Here is a 16,419-nt window from a genome sequence, read left to right as displayed (position 1 = left end):
CTGAATCAGGCCCTCAGTCAGATGTGACCATTCTCCGACTGTCAATGGATCTGGGCGGACAGTAAATTACAGATTCCCATCATTCTTTATCTTATTTTTAGCTCCTATGTCTGCAATTTGCAGCCAGTTTATGCCAAATTGGCCCAGTTGCCATCAGAATCACTGAGTGTTTGGGCACCATCACTTTATTTAATATACTGTACATGTGCAATCATCCATGTAGCTTATACACACTGAGAATCTTAAGGCTGGAATTGCAGGTGAAGCTTTTTCAGGGTATAATATATCTAAAGACATAAAATGAACTGCATGATTAGGTATATGAGAGACGTCTCAATTCCTTCCCTTACCTATACTTTTTCCATATACTTTTGTGAATATTCTATCTCATTTCCTATTGAATAAAGATGAATTTTAGTTAGTGGAAATTCAGAATACTAGGTAGAAACTTAGGGCCTTATTCAATTAGTTTTGTGTCCGCAATAAAGTTTCGCCTGCCTGACTTTCCGCCTTCATTGCGTGTTTTGGATACGGAAACTTATTGTGCGTGCTCCCACTATTCACTGTATTCAGTTCCAAACCACGTGAAAACGGCAAGCCGCGAAGTCGGAACAGGCAGAAAGTGCTGTCAGAATTGGGGAAACCAGCTGAACCCCCCCAAAAAGATGCACTAACATTGGGGATCAATGTAGATGTCCCTGAAAAGTACCCCAAATAGTTTTATTAGGGCTAAAGTTGTTTCAATAGCGTCTTATTAGCGTCTTTGCACAAGTGGTGAAGAATGGCATTAAGCAGTATTTTATGGAGAAAATAAGTAGTCCTGTCAAATTTGGGGTACATGAAAATGGGTGCTAGCATCTTTTATGTCTCTAAAGTGTAGTTTTAATATAAGTGAAATTCCTCCCTCATAAAAGCATCTGCAATCCCCAAAACACTTGACCCCTTCATAGAGGACCCCCCAGAACCTTATTTTGATAGTTTTTTAAGTTGTTCCCCCACTTTGTGCTTTCTCATCCCCAAAATGAAAGTACTTTTTTGTGGTGGTAAGTTTTTCCCTGGGATTATGTGACACCGTTGTCCTTTGGGGGGGGGGGGGGGGGGTGTTCCATGGGACCTGAGTGGTTTCCCCACCTTTGCACCCCAAAATAAAAATGTTGCACTTCTTCTCTCCTGCTACTCATTGCATTGACTTTCCGTGTAGGCGAAACCCGGCTGGAATTGAATACGGAGATAAGTTTCCGCCACGCGAAAGGCCCCGATCCGCCATACTTTTCCATTGGAATGTTATTTTGTACCTCAGAGCTGAAACTTTGTGTATGCCATCTGGTTATGCGGAGCTTACCAAGAATGAGTGCTGTTTAATAACCTTCCGTCTACTTGTTTGCTGGCTGCCTTCACATTGGATCTCCGTTACAGCCTTTGTTTGGCTGTGGTTGTAATACTAGGAGAAGGAACCGAGTTAGAGATATAAGATATTGCTATAAAGTGCGTTCCTCCAAGCTTGTTGCATAATTCCTCCCCAGCAGCTGCTTTCTTCCTCCGCTTCTCTTGGGCTGACCTCTGTCATTCGTTATGGTTATCTGATCCTTTCACTTTTGGTAAACTGATCCTTCCATAGCTGGGGAGGGGAGAGCGTCCGTGATGCGCCTTCCAGCAATGAATAATTCATGTTTCCAGTTTCCACTTAAATATATATTTGAGATACTCATTGAAGCGTTTCCAGGTGAAGACTGTCAGAAGACAGTCTAAAAAATACATATTTATTGTTGTTGTCTTTTTATATACTTGATATGCTCTATATATACTTGATATACTTGATTTTAAACACTAACCTACTTGTTTTTTTCAGGAAAACATGTTTGCTTTTATTGTTTAAGGCAAAGTTGCAAATGGCATTCAGTTATCTGTGTGACCTGTTGGGGCAAAAATATTCTCACTCATATTAATTTGTGGTTGTTCTAAAAACTCATCAAACACCTATTAATAAGATGGCACTTCCTCACCTCAGAGAGTGCTACATGGATACATTACTCCTGGGGTGCTGTGGTTTTATCTCTTCATTGTTGGGATACCAGGGCCAATTAGAAGCTACATTCCATAAGATTGCAGTTGCTGATTGGTCCTCACATCTCCCCTTCACTGATTTACACCTTTTTGAAGTGGCAAACTTAAGGTGCCCACACACTAGGTGTTCAGGTCACGATCCGATATAGTGTCCGTTTTCTCACCCTGCAGTCGTGGGCACGATTTGGTGTTAAAAACTATCCAAATTGACCCACGATCTATAGTGCATGCTATACTATCCCAGTGCATCGTGACTGAGATTTTCAGATCTTGCCTGCGGCAGGCAAGATCTGAATATGCGATGTACGACCAGCGGGTACACGCATCGCAATCGTGGGTAGAGACACACGATTAGGACATATTTTACACAGTCTGTCGTCCTGATGCGTCGGAATCGTGCTGATCGTGTAACATATTGCCTAGTGTGTGGGCACCTTTAGATGTTCAAAGTTTCCATGTTCTTTTCTCAGAAGCTACCAGAAATGGAGTAATCATCCAAATGCATAAAGAGTCTGTCACCACTAGTTAAAGTAAAACGCCACCTTTAAATAAACTATACACCTAACATTCTATGGTCATTTTTCCTTAAATTTGCACACCTGTGAACTTTTTGTTTTAATATTTACTTTTCATCAGAGCAATGGTGGCCCCCATCACAGACTCGCTTGCCTGGGTTCCGAAGCACCAGTGGTTTATTAGATAGTGTTTCATTTTAATAAAATAGGGACAAACAGAGAAAAATAGAGAATGTGGTCACTAAAAAAGTTCTATATTTAGTTATAAATACGGTAACTCAAATGAAACGAGTGTAGCTGGTCATATACAAGTCCTGCGGAACACTGTACCATTTGAATGCGACCTTTAGGTGCAGTTTTATTTATTAACCATACCTGCCAGCATATTCTATTGCTCTTTATGGTTGGGAATTAAACAGGAATTGGACAAAACTGGGTAATAACAGACAGACGGAGATCAGAGACCAACCCTAAAGAGGTTACCTGGATATGGTGGGTCTGCCCATAACCTTGGCCATGATTATGCTAAAAACCTCTGTTGTTTGCAACATTTTATTGCATTTATATAGTATCAGTCTTTTGGAGTTGTGCACCCGAGATCTGTCTGTTTCTGTGCCTGCAATTAGTCTCATCAGGTAGCATCTCCCATTATATTTAGTCAGGGTGTGCAGTCCAGGAATCTTTCCTGCATACTTTATTTATTAACCATACCTGCAAGCATATTCTATTGCTCTTTATGGTTGGGAATTAAACTGGAATTGGACAAAACTGGGTAATAACAGACAGACAGAGATCGGGGGCTGTGCTCGCAAACTTACAACTTATAGAATTATTATTTTATTTTTGGCAGTACAATTCTAGAAAAAATTTGATTTAAAATAAGTGTTAAATCTAAAAAAAAAGTGTCCAATTTTGGAAGATTTCTTCATTTATTATTTTTAATCCTATTGTTTTTTTTTGTATTTTCTTTTCTTCAGAACTTGGTTTTCGCATGTCACTGTAAGCCTGTCTCTGGCTTTACAGACCACGTGTTACATCGCAGAGAAGCTGGTCCACCGCATGTCCTGTGTAGCCAAATTACAGAGCTCCCTTCCTTCTTGTGCACCTCCCCCCCATTGGTAAGCATGTTTCAGTCACTGTCCTTATCACACGTTTATAAATGCATTTAGGACGATCCGGCAACTTGCTGGTTAGATTTATGGACCTATTATCCAAGATAACATATTTATTCTGAGTACTTTCTAATAGCTTGTTTCATGATGTCATATACTGTCCTGTGACATCCCGTGCCACTATATTTAATTTGCTGTAACTCTGCTGATGACTTTCTTTGTGTTCTCTGTCAGTGGTTCCCAAACTTTCTTGAATCATGGTGCCCTAGTGTATCAGCATTTTATTCACCGCACCTCCAGGCCAAGAAATCCAGGAAAAATGATTAAACTGTGCTGACCTGTCATCCTTAGGCTCGGTTATGTGGTGGGGGACAGGTGGCACTTCTGTTTGTCCACACATTTTGTGATTGGCAGCTGCCAGCGATGGTTTTGCTTATCACATTGACCATAAATAATTGGAATTGATCCTGGGTCACAAACCCGTGACAACCCTGCCAGTGTCCCACAGCACCCAGTATAGGCCCCACTGCTCTACATTGTAAAGGAATATTATAGTGTCCCATATTTGTACCACTTGTGGAATAATACTTACCTAGTCTAGTGGACTCCTCATGCTGGCCGCTACAGGAGGGAAGCAGGGCTGTCATGATGCTTGATGACTTTATTAGCATTGGCTCATGTTACCATGCCCAGTGATGTACAAATACGATTCACAGCATTGTAAGACAGGGGGACAGGGTCCCAATGACTGGACTGCAGCCACACTCCCTCCCACCTGGCTGTCCCAGTGTGGGGGTGCGTATGTTTGAGATATGCAGACATATAAAGAGGGTGACAATTTAATGATTCCCATGCACTTATATTCAGAGACTACAGTATGAAGATGGGCGCACTGTATATGAAACACTACAGACTCTAGAGACCAGAAATGACTGCATTATTAACCCCTCACAGTAAACTTTAATAAATAAACTTAAATAGACAGAACCCCCAGCACTCTTGCCAGCAGCAAAGACAAATTAAAACTGTTTTTAAAGTATATATACAATGCAGTCTTGGTTACACATATACAGCATCTATGTTCATCACTACCAATAAATTAATTTAGTATGGTGGCTTTTGTACACTAAAGTTACTCTAATAATATATCTTAATAAAACCTGCAAACACCTGTATGTGCCCAACTGTATTGATGTATAAACGTGCACATTGCAGCTGATATAATCTGTTTCATGATTCATGGTGTCTCCTTATCTCTGGCATGTGGCAGGCACACACCTTGTGTTGACTTTTCTTTATAGTCCAATAAAAGGTAGTCTTTAGCCTGATAACCAGCTGTCATTGCCGGCATACAGATAACAGCTGCCTGCAGCTGTTATCAAACCAAATACAGAACAGAGCCTGTCACCTGCTTAGGAGATATGAGATGCCCCACTGCTGGCCCTGTGATCCCAGCTTGTAGCTGAACTTCAGCAGCTTTTGTTTTTTTCACTAATGGAATAACGCACAGTATGCTATATGTGACATATTATAATGTTTAAGAATCTGTATTTATAGCCTTTAGGATGAACCGTACAAAACTAAATAGTTTAACATATAAAAGTATTTATTATTTAGAATGTTAAACTATAAACACCACAATTACAATTTTCAGATCCTATGCATGAAAATAAAGTTGCCAATGAAAACCATTTTGGTAAATGCAGTTTATGCAGTGGAGTCTTCTTCTATTCTATACTTTTTTAAAGTTCCCTTTAACTGCTGTATAAAGCTGCAGATATTCGCGGCTACCGATCATTTGCTAATACAATTCCTGCATAAGAGCTCATTTCCACTAACTGAAGATGTCATGCGTTCAGTTTTGTTTTCCTGGATGACTGTCACGGCTGATAATTTCTCGCCACTGTGTGTTTGTGAGTGGTTGGTGTGATTTAAGCACATCATCTGGACGGCCTTTTCTACAAGATGCACACTAATAGCATTTGTCCTTGACCGAATTGGCCGTTGCTTTGTGGCTGGCCTCTGATGGTCTTCCTGGGATGGCACATGTGTTTGGGAGAAATACAAATAGATGGAAAATACAGCGCTAATTGTATTAGGTCTGTTAATAGGTATAATTCATAAATGATATATAATAATAAAAAATTAAATAAATACAAATATAAAACTGCGTACATATAAAAACATACAGGCCAATCTGTGGTACAACTACCCCTATACATATATATATATATATATATATATATATATATATATGAGATACTGTTATTGGATATAATGTCAGTAACTTGGAGCTCTAGGACTCCTTTCAGGAACAAATGTGGTAATGTACTTTAACTTCCCAATATGGATTAGTCTCCACCAACTCATGATAAATAGGGATCCAGATATTTCCAAGACATCATTGTGTCCATATAGTGTCCCTTGGAGTGGTGAAACAGAAGAATATCCAGAAAGGTTTCTTTGGGAACAACTGTAAGGTTCGTCCGATGCTTAATAATTGCCCAAACAAGAGACTTGTATGGTCCACAAAGTATATTCCAAAGTGATGACTGACAGCAAGAAAATGGAATCCAAAATGTATCTTCTTAGAGGATGGGGTGTTGAATCTCCTGACGCGTTTTGTCTCGATATAACCTTGGAGATAAAGGATGGTAATATCCGTACATCCAACTACAATAAAATTGTTGGAACAAATGCATATCTCCACTATAAAAGTGAACATAGTGCTGCGTGGAAGAGAAATATTTCTAAGGGCCAATTTCTACGATTAAAAAGGAACTGTACAGACATAGCTACCTTTGAGAGCCAAGCTAAAGATATGGCTCAATCCTTCTTAGCTAGGGGATACCCTGATTTCATTGTTCAAAAAGCATTAAACGAAACCAGATTAAGGCTAGAGAGAGTCTTTTACAGAAAAGAACATGACATTTATTACAACATATAACAGCCAACATGCAAAGATAAAACAGATAATATTAAATAACTATAATATTCTTAGGCAGGATATCATCTTACAGGGCTGTATACCCATTAAACCTACTTTTATCTTCAAGAAAAATAAATCATTGAAAAATATCCTGGCACCTAGTCATTTAAAATCTGTAACATCTAATAAGAAGAACAATGCTGCTGGCTCTAATTTATCATGGTTTAAACCTACCTGTGGTTTTAGAAGTGTGGAGGTAATAGATGTACCACGTGTCAGCACGCGAGAAAATCTATTAAAGTTTTGGCTAGAGGGAATGAAGAGTGGATTAACATCAGAAGCTTTATAAATTGCAATACAGAATTTTCTATTTACTTATTGACATGTGGCTGCAACTTACGCTATGTAGGGAGGACTACCCGAAAAATTAAAACTAGATTCATGGAACATCGTAGAAACATCTTGAATAGGAACCCCAAACATAGTGTTTCTAAACATTATGATGTAAAATATAATGGAGATTCAACATGTTTGACAATAATTGGACTAGAACAGTGTTGGCTAACCTTGACACTCCAGCTGTTATGGAACTACATAACCCAGCATGCACTGCTACAGTTTTGCTATTATGGCATGCTAAAACTGTGGCAGGGCATGCTGGGATATATAGTTCCACAACAGCTGGAGTGTCAAGGTTAGCCAACACTGGACTAGAACATATACCAGCTACTAAAAGAGGAGGAGATAGGTTTAAACGTCTTTGTATCCAAGAAATCTTTTGGATGTTTAAATTAGATACATTGCATCTAAATGGTTTAAATGAGTCTGTAGACTTGAATATTGTTTTATAGATTGCAATTTTAGTAATGATGCCTCTCTCTGACCTAACTAATATGGTTTTCTTTTTCAATAAAACATTAAATTAGGATGAGGTTTAATTCAGTCTAGAGGGCAGGGCCGGTTCTATGGTTACGCATGGTACGCGCCGCGTAAGGCGCCACATAGTGAAGGGCGCCACGGCCGCGACCATGCAGATTTCAGTGGCTTACCACGGTGCAGACTGTGTCTCTGTGACACAGCTGCACCGCGCGTGTAGCGCTGACCGGACGGAGTTCGGTCAGCGCTACACAGTGCCAAACACACAGCCGCCGGTGCCGGCAGCTGTGTGTTTGTTTCAGCAGTTGATGAGAGTCTGTCAGACTCTCATCAGCTGCTGCTGCTCCCACTGCGGGAGCCGCCATCTTCCGGCTCCCGCAGTGGGTAATGGGAGAGACGTCGTCATGACGACGTCTCTCCCATAATGCAAAAGCGGCCCTGGAGAATGGTCGGGAGTAGCTGATGGCGGCGGGAGCAGGAGCGGGGGGTTCAGGTAAGTGGTTTTTTTATGTGTCTCTCTACTGGGGGGGCTACAAGGGGGGATTACTACTGGGGGCACTTGAAGGGGGGATTACTACTGGGGGCACTTGAAGGGGGATTACTACTGGGGGCACTTGAAGGGGGGATTACTACTGGGGGCACTTGAAGGGGGGATTACTACTGGGGGCACTTGAAGGGGGGATTACTACTGGGGGCACTAGAAGGGGAGATTACTACTGGGGGCACTAGAAGGGGGGATTACTACTGGGGGCACTAGAAGGGGGGATTACTACTGGGGCACTAAAGGGGGGATTACTACTGGGGGCACTAGAAGGGGGGATTACTTTGGGGGCACTTGAAGGGGGGCTACTACTGGGGGCACTTGAAGGGAGGATTACTACTGCGGGGGGACTACTACTGGGGGCACAACAATGGGGGGACTACTACAAGGGGGGACCACTACTGGGGGCACTGCATGGGGGGAGGACTACTACTGGGGGCACTGCATAGGGGGACTACTACTGGGGGCACTATATAAGCTTACTAATGGGGGCACAAGGGGCACTGCACAGGGGGGACCCAATCAGTGGGACCTCATAATATCTGTTTATTGTGGCTATCAAGGATAATGTGTCATATTTGTTTTAATAATGATAACTAAATGACGTAGCCATGTGATGGAATGTATATCTATGATATATAGGTATAACTGATTCTAATGTTATAAAAATACCTGTGATTTATTATATGAGATATTTATGTTTTTTCTAAATAAATAGAGTAAATATCTCTTAAGGAATAAAAAAAAAAAGAAAAAATAATATATTTTTTCCATCTGTGTGTAATGATAATATATTAATTAGAATACATTTAAGAGTATTATGCTTATTCTCTGTTATTCTCATATGTTTATAGACATATACGTTATATTATACTGCCACTAAATGAGCCATTTTTATTAAGGGCAATTGTTACGAAGATTGAGATAATCATAAGATTATTTATTAGTCCCAAATCTCTGGTTATGTTAGCTACTTTTGTTCTCATACACTATATGTCTAAAGGGCTAGTAATACATGTATATATAGTGGATATGAACCCTCTCGTTATCGAGTGCTAAACCCGACATTTTTATTAAGGGCATATACCCTAACTATTAGGGCGGTCAGGTGACATAATATATTCACAGGCTGCCCCGTATTCACAATGCGCGGGATGCAAATGTGAAGGGGACGTTGATTTGTGACGTTGTGTGATGCTCCACATATGGAGTATTGATGCGAGGGTGGTCAAGCGACTTAATATAGTCACGTGTCACCCGGAACACTCAGAACGTATTATACGAATGAGAGAAGGATGCGGACTGGAGCCGATGTGCGCCGCTCCGTGTGTGGAATATTGAAGTTTAGTGTTAGGTGGTAATCTCTTGCCCCCGCTTTATTTGTACGCCGTAATATAGGGCGGAGGGGGCTGTCCTTGCATTGATGGACAAAAAGACCACGTGATTCAGTCATACCACGTGATCTTTTGTTTCGATCACATGATCGATGTGATTTAGAAATGGAAAAGGAGACTTTAGGTCCAATATGTACATTATATTTACATTACTTTTATCTAATAAGGTTTGCCTCATTACTAAGATTCATTATTGGTGTAAAATTATTTCTTTTTTATTGGTGTAAAATTATTTCTTTTTTTATTATATATATGGAGATGAAGTGTGATTAATTTCATGTGCGGGCATTTAGTGGCCATATTGAATGTGTATAAATACCCTCAATATTCAGACATACAAGCACCTTTGATAAAGCTGGGGGTTACCCAGCGAAACGCGTCAGTAAGATTCAACACCCCATCCTCTAAGAAGATACATTTTGGATTCCATTTTCTTGCTGTCAGTCATCTCTTTGGAATATACTTTGTGGACCATACAAGTCTCTTGTTTGGGCAATTATTAAGCGTCGGACGAACCTTACAGTTGTTCCCAAAGAAACCTTTCTGGATATTCTTCTGTTTTCACCACTCCAAGGGACACTATATGGACACAAATGATGTCTTGGAAATATCTGGATCCCTATTTATCATGAGTTGGTGGAGACTAATCCATATTGGGAAGTTAAAGTACTTTACCACATTTGTTCCTGAAAGGAGTCCCTAGACCTCCAAGTTACTGACATTATATCCAATAACAGTATCTCATATATATATATAGGGGGTAGTTGTACCACAGATTGGTCTGTATGTTTTTATATGTACGCAGTTTTATATTTGTATATATTTAATTTTTTATTATTATATATCATTTATAATTATTAAATGTGATTTCTTTCTATATTAATTACACTTCATCTGGTGAATTATACCTATTAACAGACCTAATACAATTAGTGCTGTATTTTCCATCTATTTGTATTTCTCCCTTTGAGTACGACTACACTCATTTATTACAGCTGCTGTGGAAATCGTGCACACCTGAGCGCCTGTTGTGAGGTTCTCCTCACACTAGTTAATTTATTTTACATGTGTTTGGGAGCCTGGCATAGAAGATAACAGGTCACAAAGGTCCAATGCAACTGGCAGGAATCAGATGGGTTGGGGGAGCAAGAGGTGGCAGTGTCCAATTATGTAGATCATATGGAATCTACAATCGTGTACATGAAGACATGGAATGGGACAAACTGTTAGACAGTACAGCTGTACTGGATCCAAATTGTTTTAACAACCAAGTTGATCTCAGAGTGGACTTGTCACCATTAATTAACATTAGTTGAGCGATTATGTTCTGAAAAACCCCTAGGATGCATGTGTTATGCAGTGTACACACCCAGATCCTGTTACCATGGGGATAGAAGGTATAAGAAATGGGGCAGCAAAGTGTTGAGTGTTCCTGCGATGCGACTGGGAGGTAGCCAGAGGTAAACCAAAACAGCCTGTCTCATGGGCATGTTATGGGAGTGATGTGGGCATGTCAGTGACAACGGCTGTGCTCCCAGACGTAGCGCCGCGGCCACAGTGGCCATGTTCACACAGAGAAACTGCACCTGCTATAGTGCTGGTGCAAGTATCGATGGTCACCGGTACACACAGAAGCTATGGGGTTATGTAATAATTATAGCCCTCACATTGCTGGAAATATAGCCTAATCCACATACTGTATGGCCGTGGCCAAACGTTTTGAGAACGATAAATGTTGGTTTTCACAAAGTTTTCTGCTTCAGTGTTTTTAGACCTTTTTGTCAGATGTTACTATGTTATGAAATGCTTGTAATTTTACTTCAGTATAAGTGTCACAGGTTTTTATTGACAATTACCTTAAGTTTATTCAAAGAGTCAATATTTGCAGTTGTTGACTCTTCTTTTTCAAGACCTCTGCAATGCGCCCTGGCATGCTCTCACTCACTTCTGGGTCACATACTGACTGATGGTCACCCATTCTTGCCTAATCAATGCTTGGAGTTTGTCCACCCGTTTCTTGAGGATTGACCACAAGTTCTCAATGGATTAAGGTCTGTGGAGTTTCCTGGCCATGGACACAAATTTTGATGTTTTGTTCCCCGTGCCACTTGGAGCACCTTGCCATAAGGCAAAAGTGATAACTATCATGCAGGAAAAGGCATTGTTCATTACCAAACTGTTCTTGGATGGTTGGGAGAAGTTGCTCTTGGAGGATGTTTTGGTACCGTTCTTTATTCATGGCTGTGTTCTTAGGCAAAATTGTGAGTGAGCCCACTCCCTTGGCTGAGAAGCAACCCCACACATGAATGATCTCAGGATGCCTTACTGTTGGCATGACACAGGACTGATGGTAGCGCTCACCTTTCCTTCTCCGGACAAGGTGTTTTTCCAGATGCCCCAAACAATCTGAAAGTGGATTCATCAGAGAAAATAACTTTACCCCAGTCCTCAGCAGTCCAATCTCTGTACCTTTTGTAGAATATCAGTCTGTCCCTGATGTTTTTCCTGGAGAGAAGTGGCTTCTTTGCACCAGGCCATCCTCCAAAAGTCTTCGCCTCACTGTGCGTGAAGATGCACTCGCACCTGCCTGCTGCCATTCCTGAGCAAGCTTCTGCACTGGTTGTGTTCTGATCCCGCAGCTGAATCAACTTTAGGAGATGTTCCTGGCGTTTGCTAGATGTTCTTGGGCACCCTGAAGTCGTCTTCACAACTATTGAACCTCTATCCTTGAATTTCTTGATGATCCGGTAAATGGTTGATTTAGCTGCAATCTTAATAGCAGCAATATCCTTGCCTGTGAAGCCCTTTTTGTGCAAAGCAATGATGACTGCACATGTTTCCTTGCAAGTAACCATTGGTAACAGAGGAAGAACAATGATTTCAAGCTCCACCCTCCTTTTAAAACTTCCAGTCAGTTGTTCTAACTCAGTCAGCAGGACAGAGTGATCTCCAGCCTTGTCTTCGATAAATCTGTCACCTGTGTTAACGAGAGAATCACTGACATGATGTCAGCTGGTCCTTTTGTGGCAAAGCTTAAATGCAGTGGAAATTTTGTTTTTGGGATTAAGTTCATTGTCATGGCAAAGAGGGAGTTTGCAATTAATTGCAATTGATCTGATCACTCTTCATGACATTCTGGAGTATATGCAAATTGCCATCATAAAAACTGAAGCAGCAGACTTTGTGAGAACCAATACTTGTCATTATCAAAATTTTTGGCCATGGCTGTAGTTCTCAATGCCTCATGTTCAGTTTTCATTAATAGTAATGGAGGAGTTTACTTTTTGTAATGCAGACCGATCTTGTACTTATGCTTGCATTTTGTTTCCAGTGTATTATATTAGATTGATTTTGGTTTTTGTGTAATACTATTAATTCCAAACCGTATTAGAAAGCAAAGCCACTGAAGCCTCATTCCTTTTTGTGTCATACATGTAATATCTACATGTATTATGAGTTTAATAACAATGCAATGAATGAACAGTTGCAGATTATTTTTGCCCCTCAGGTCACTGCGGCACCAATAGAGACTTACTGCACTGATCGGAGTGCTGAGTACCAGCGGCAGCTACTGAGAGACGGAGGGAGCCCAGAGGTCCAGAAGTGTCTTATATTTGGAGCTCCCGAACTTCATGCTGATTGGTCCATGAGAGATTTACACTTTTTCCCTGAGAGGCCAAGGGGTCTGTTGGCCATTAGGCCATTGCATGGGTGGTCTTTTATCCGGATACCAGGTAGGTGAACAAAGTTTGCACCAAAAATTGGGAACATGGAGTTTATTCTTTAAAGCGTGCATTAAAGTGTTTATTATTTGTATTGTGAGACATACTAATATTCATGGAGTACTCATTTCCCCATAGTTTTGCTGGTGATGAGTTATTTTAATAGTGGCTGCATTTCTGTGCAAAGTGCTAAAGGCTCAGAGGAGCCAAAATGTCTGTGTTGTCTGAGCCATGGTTTGTGCAGTGATAACAGGATTTTGAATTCAGCAAAGTGTCTAAGGCCACAGGCAAGGACTTAATACGTAGTATAGCTGCCACATGTCTCACTCTGGGTCTTGCTTTATGGTCAGCAGGGAGCTTAATAAACTCTTGTTGTGTGGCTGCCAACATGTCAGGGGGATAATTATGCATTGGGGTCTGGTGTTCTGCTGCCTCTGCACAGTGACAGAGGGGGGAGGCAGTGGTGTGTAACCTTGTTCCACTGCCGCAACAGCCCGGGTTATTTTCGGGTCCACCTGGGTCGCTATTCTGTGTAAAAGAGTTATTGAAAAATAACCCAGGTCGAGTCACTACAAGGGTTGAACCCGGGAGGGGCCCGTGTAATGGTCTAGTGTAAACTGCGCAAGCGGAGTTATCCGTCCTGGGTCCTGCTTAAATTGAGCTGATTGGCAGCTGTGGAGCAGTCACCACCCACTTTTTATGTCCTCACAAGTTTAGCAGGGCAGATCCAGGTACAGTGTGAACGGGACAGACCTGCGAAAAACCCGGGTCCAAGGTTCTGTGTAAACGGGATCCGACCTGGCTCTGCCAATGGTTGGAACTGTGGTTGAAAACATGGGTCGGACCTGGGTTTTGTTGGAAAAGTGGGGGGGACCAGCTCTGGAAACATTGGGGACTACCTTAAAAAAAAAAAAAAAAAAAAATTTGTAATGCCGCACTACTGAAACAAAGTAGCAGCTCACTTAGTAAAAATAACAATCTAGCAACTATGTAAAGGAGCGCTTGGTAATATAAATTGAGTCTAATTATGTGAAATGCAATCTCTCTCTTTCTCTCTCTCTCTCTCTCTCTCTTTCTCTCTCTCTCTCTCTCTCTCTCTCTCTCTCTCTCTCTCTCTCTCTCTCTCTCTCTCTCTCTCTCTCTCTCTCTCTCATATCAAGCGTTCCTTTACATAGTTGCTACCTTCAAAATATTACTTTACTATATTATTTTCATACCTAGTAAATGAGCTAGTTGGGCTGTATTTATTCCAGCACAATGGCCACGAAATACCACAGGAATGGTCGGGGGAAGGCATTAGTATCTTAATTAATTTTCCCTCACAGCCCATAGAGGTGAATTAAATTACCCCATTTATGTCTGACAGGAGCGTGAGATAGATTGAGAAAATCTCAGAAATCAATCATAACAACTAACAGTGGTAACCGGTTAGAAAAGTAACCTGGCTGATGAACTTGTGTGTTCTGTGATATTATTGAAGAATGTGCAAATTATTGCCACACAATTAAAAACAACACAATGTGCTACACAATTGATACACAAACAGATAAAACAAATAAGCAACCTTTAGCAAACTGCATTGGGCCTTCTGCACTTGCTGTTGATGGCAGAAACCTAGGGAACGCCAGCATTGTTATGCTTATACTCAGAGTTTATGTATCTTCAACATAATGTATTGCAGGGAACATGCTCTGACTGGTTTGTACACTGGTGGATTTTTGTTTTGCCCTCCTAGAGATAAACACACATTGGGCGGAATTCGATTGATTACGCGGTCCGGATCTCCCGTCTAAAGTGACAGGAGATTGCGGGCCGCCATTCAATTGCTGCCGTTCTTCGCGCTGATCGCGCCCATAGAGGTCAGGTTTAGCCGCGTAAAGCAGCTAAACCCGACCAAAGTGCTGGGCGCGATCGCGAAAAGTGATGTTTGGGCGCCCAAACACGTCACTTTTCGCACATTTCAGCTCTCATACCCCAGGGGCTGCGAGCTGAAATGTAGCGCTTGGCAGCTGATCGCGCCCGACAGGAGCAAGAATAGAATAGCTCCGTCGGGCGCGATAGGGGATGAAAACAATTGAATTCCGCCCTTAGATGTATGAAAAAACTGACCTTATGTAACTTAGGTTTAGCGTGTAGGATACTTGCTTTGTTGCATTGTATGTGTTATGTATTGTTGTGCATTTTCTGCTAACACTTTTCAGAGGTGTTTATGAGCAAGTAAAGCCAGTATTTGTCATTATTATACTGTGTATCAGTGACGGGCAGGAGGTGGCCCACCGAGCCTTCTCTGGCAGCCCCAAGTCCTTCCCGCTTTATGGGTCAACAGCCCATTTTTCAGCTTTATGCCCTATTGGCCAAGCTGTTATGTTTTATGCTATGGACAAGCTTATACCACGGCCCCTGCTGTTAATGAAAGATGGGGCAGCGGATAAAGCTTTGCAGGTTATAAACTGAGAATAAAATTGATCTTTATTGTATTATTTGCTTGGAGCAGCTAACCTCCGAATCACATCACCCACACCTCCATCCTCGGCCCAGAGCAGGGTTATCCTGCAGCTCCAGCAACGTATCTTAGATAAGGTGGAGATGGACATGCGGTCTCTGCTCCAAATGGAAAACCGCTTACAATATTCCTACAGTGTGGGCCCCGTTATGTACCAGTGTATTGCAAAGGTGTTTCTGTCTGTGTTATACATGTGAACAGGCATTTTCTAAAATTGGGCCAATTAAAAACAACAAGCACAAGAGGTTGACAGATGCAGATGTGTCTGTTCCAGACTTATCCAACTGTCACCGCTGTTGGGAAATCTGGTCACCCAGAAGTCACAATGAACCATCGGATTTGTTTACTATATCTGGCGAGACCTGTTTATCTTGCATTAAATGCCTGCTGATTGCAAAACTGTGTATTACTAAGCCAGACTTGCCTACTTTCTGGCTGCCCTCTTCGGGAGTGGGCAGCCAGATCTGCGTCCACATCACAGCAGGGGGCGTGGTATAGCAACAAGTGGACAGTGCGGGGGGGTGCCTCAATTGATCCCGCCCCCGCTGTACAGAGCCGATGTTACAGGCACTGTACAATATGGGACGGGGCTACGATAATGCGATTTCAATGGGAACAGTGTGTGGAGGTTATAAAGTTTTATATTTAGGGGGGATTCACTTGTTTTTGAGCGCCCGTCAGTAATGGCCGATATACAATTGTTTTGCTTATGGGCGTGAGTGCTGCTGGCGCCCATTACTTATCAAGCATTTCACGGCCAAAA

At 41.6% G+C, this 16,419-nt stretch overlaps 1 protein-coding gene across 1 annotated transcript in view; it reads left to right on the top strand.

Moving 5' to 3' along the window:
* Positions 1-16,419, top strand: part of LOC148442989 (chromatin-remodeling ATPase INO80-like) — a 196,567-nt gene that overhangs the window by 135,560 nt on the left and 44,588 nt on the right. The window contains exons 25-26 of the mRNA XM_088463423.1: positions 3,557-3,697; positions 12,940-13,165. Coding sequence (XP_088319549.1) covers positions 3,557-3,697; positions 12,940-13,165 — 367 coding nt within the window. The remainder of the gene's footprint in view (positions 1-3,556; positions 3,698-12,939; positions 13,166-16,419) is intronic.

Source organism: Taudactylus pleione, unplaced genomic scaffold, assembly GCF_031769625.1.
Source record: "Taudactylus pleione unplaced genomic scaffold, aTauple2 ptg001370l, whole genome shotgun sequence".
Taxonomy (NCBI): Eukaryota; Metazoa; Chordata; class Amphibia; order Anura; family Myobatrachidae; genus Taudactylus; species Taudactylus pleione.
This window is presented reverse-complemented; position numbering and strand designations above follow the sequence as displayed.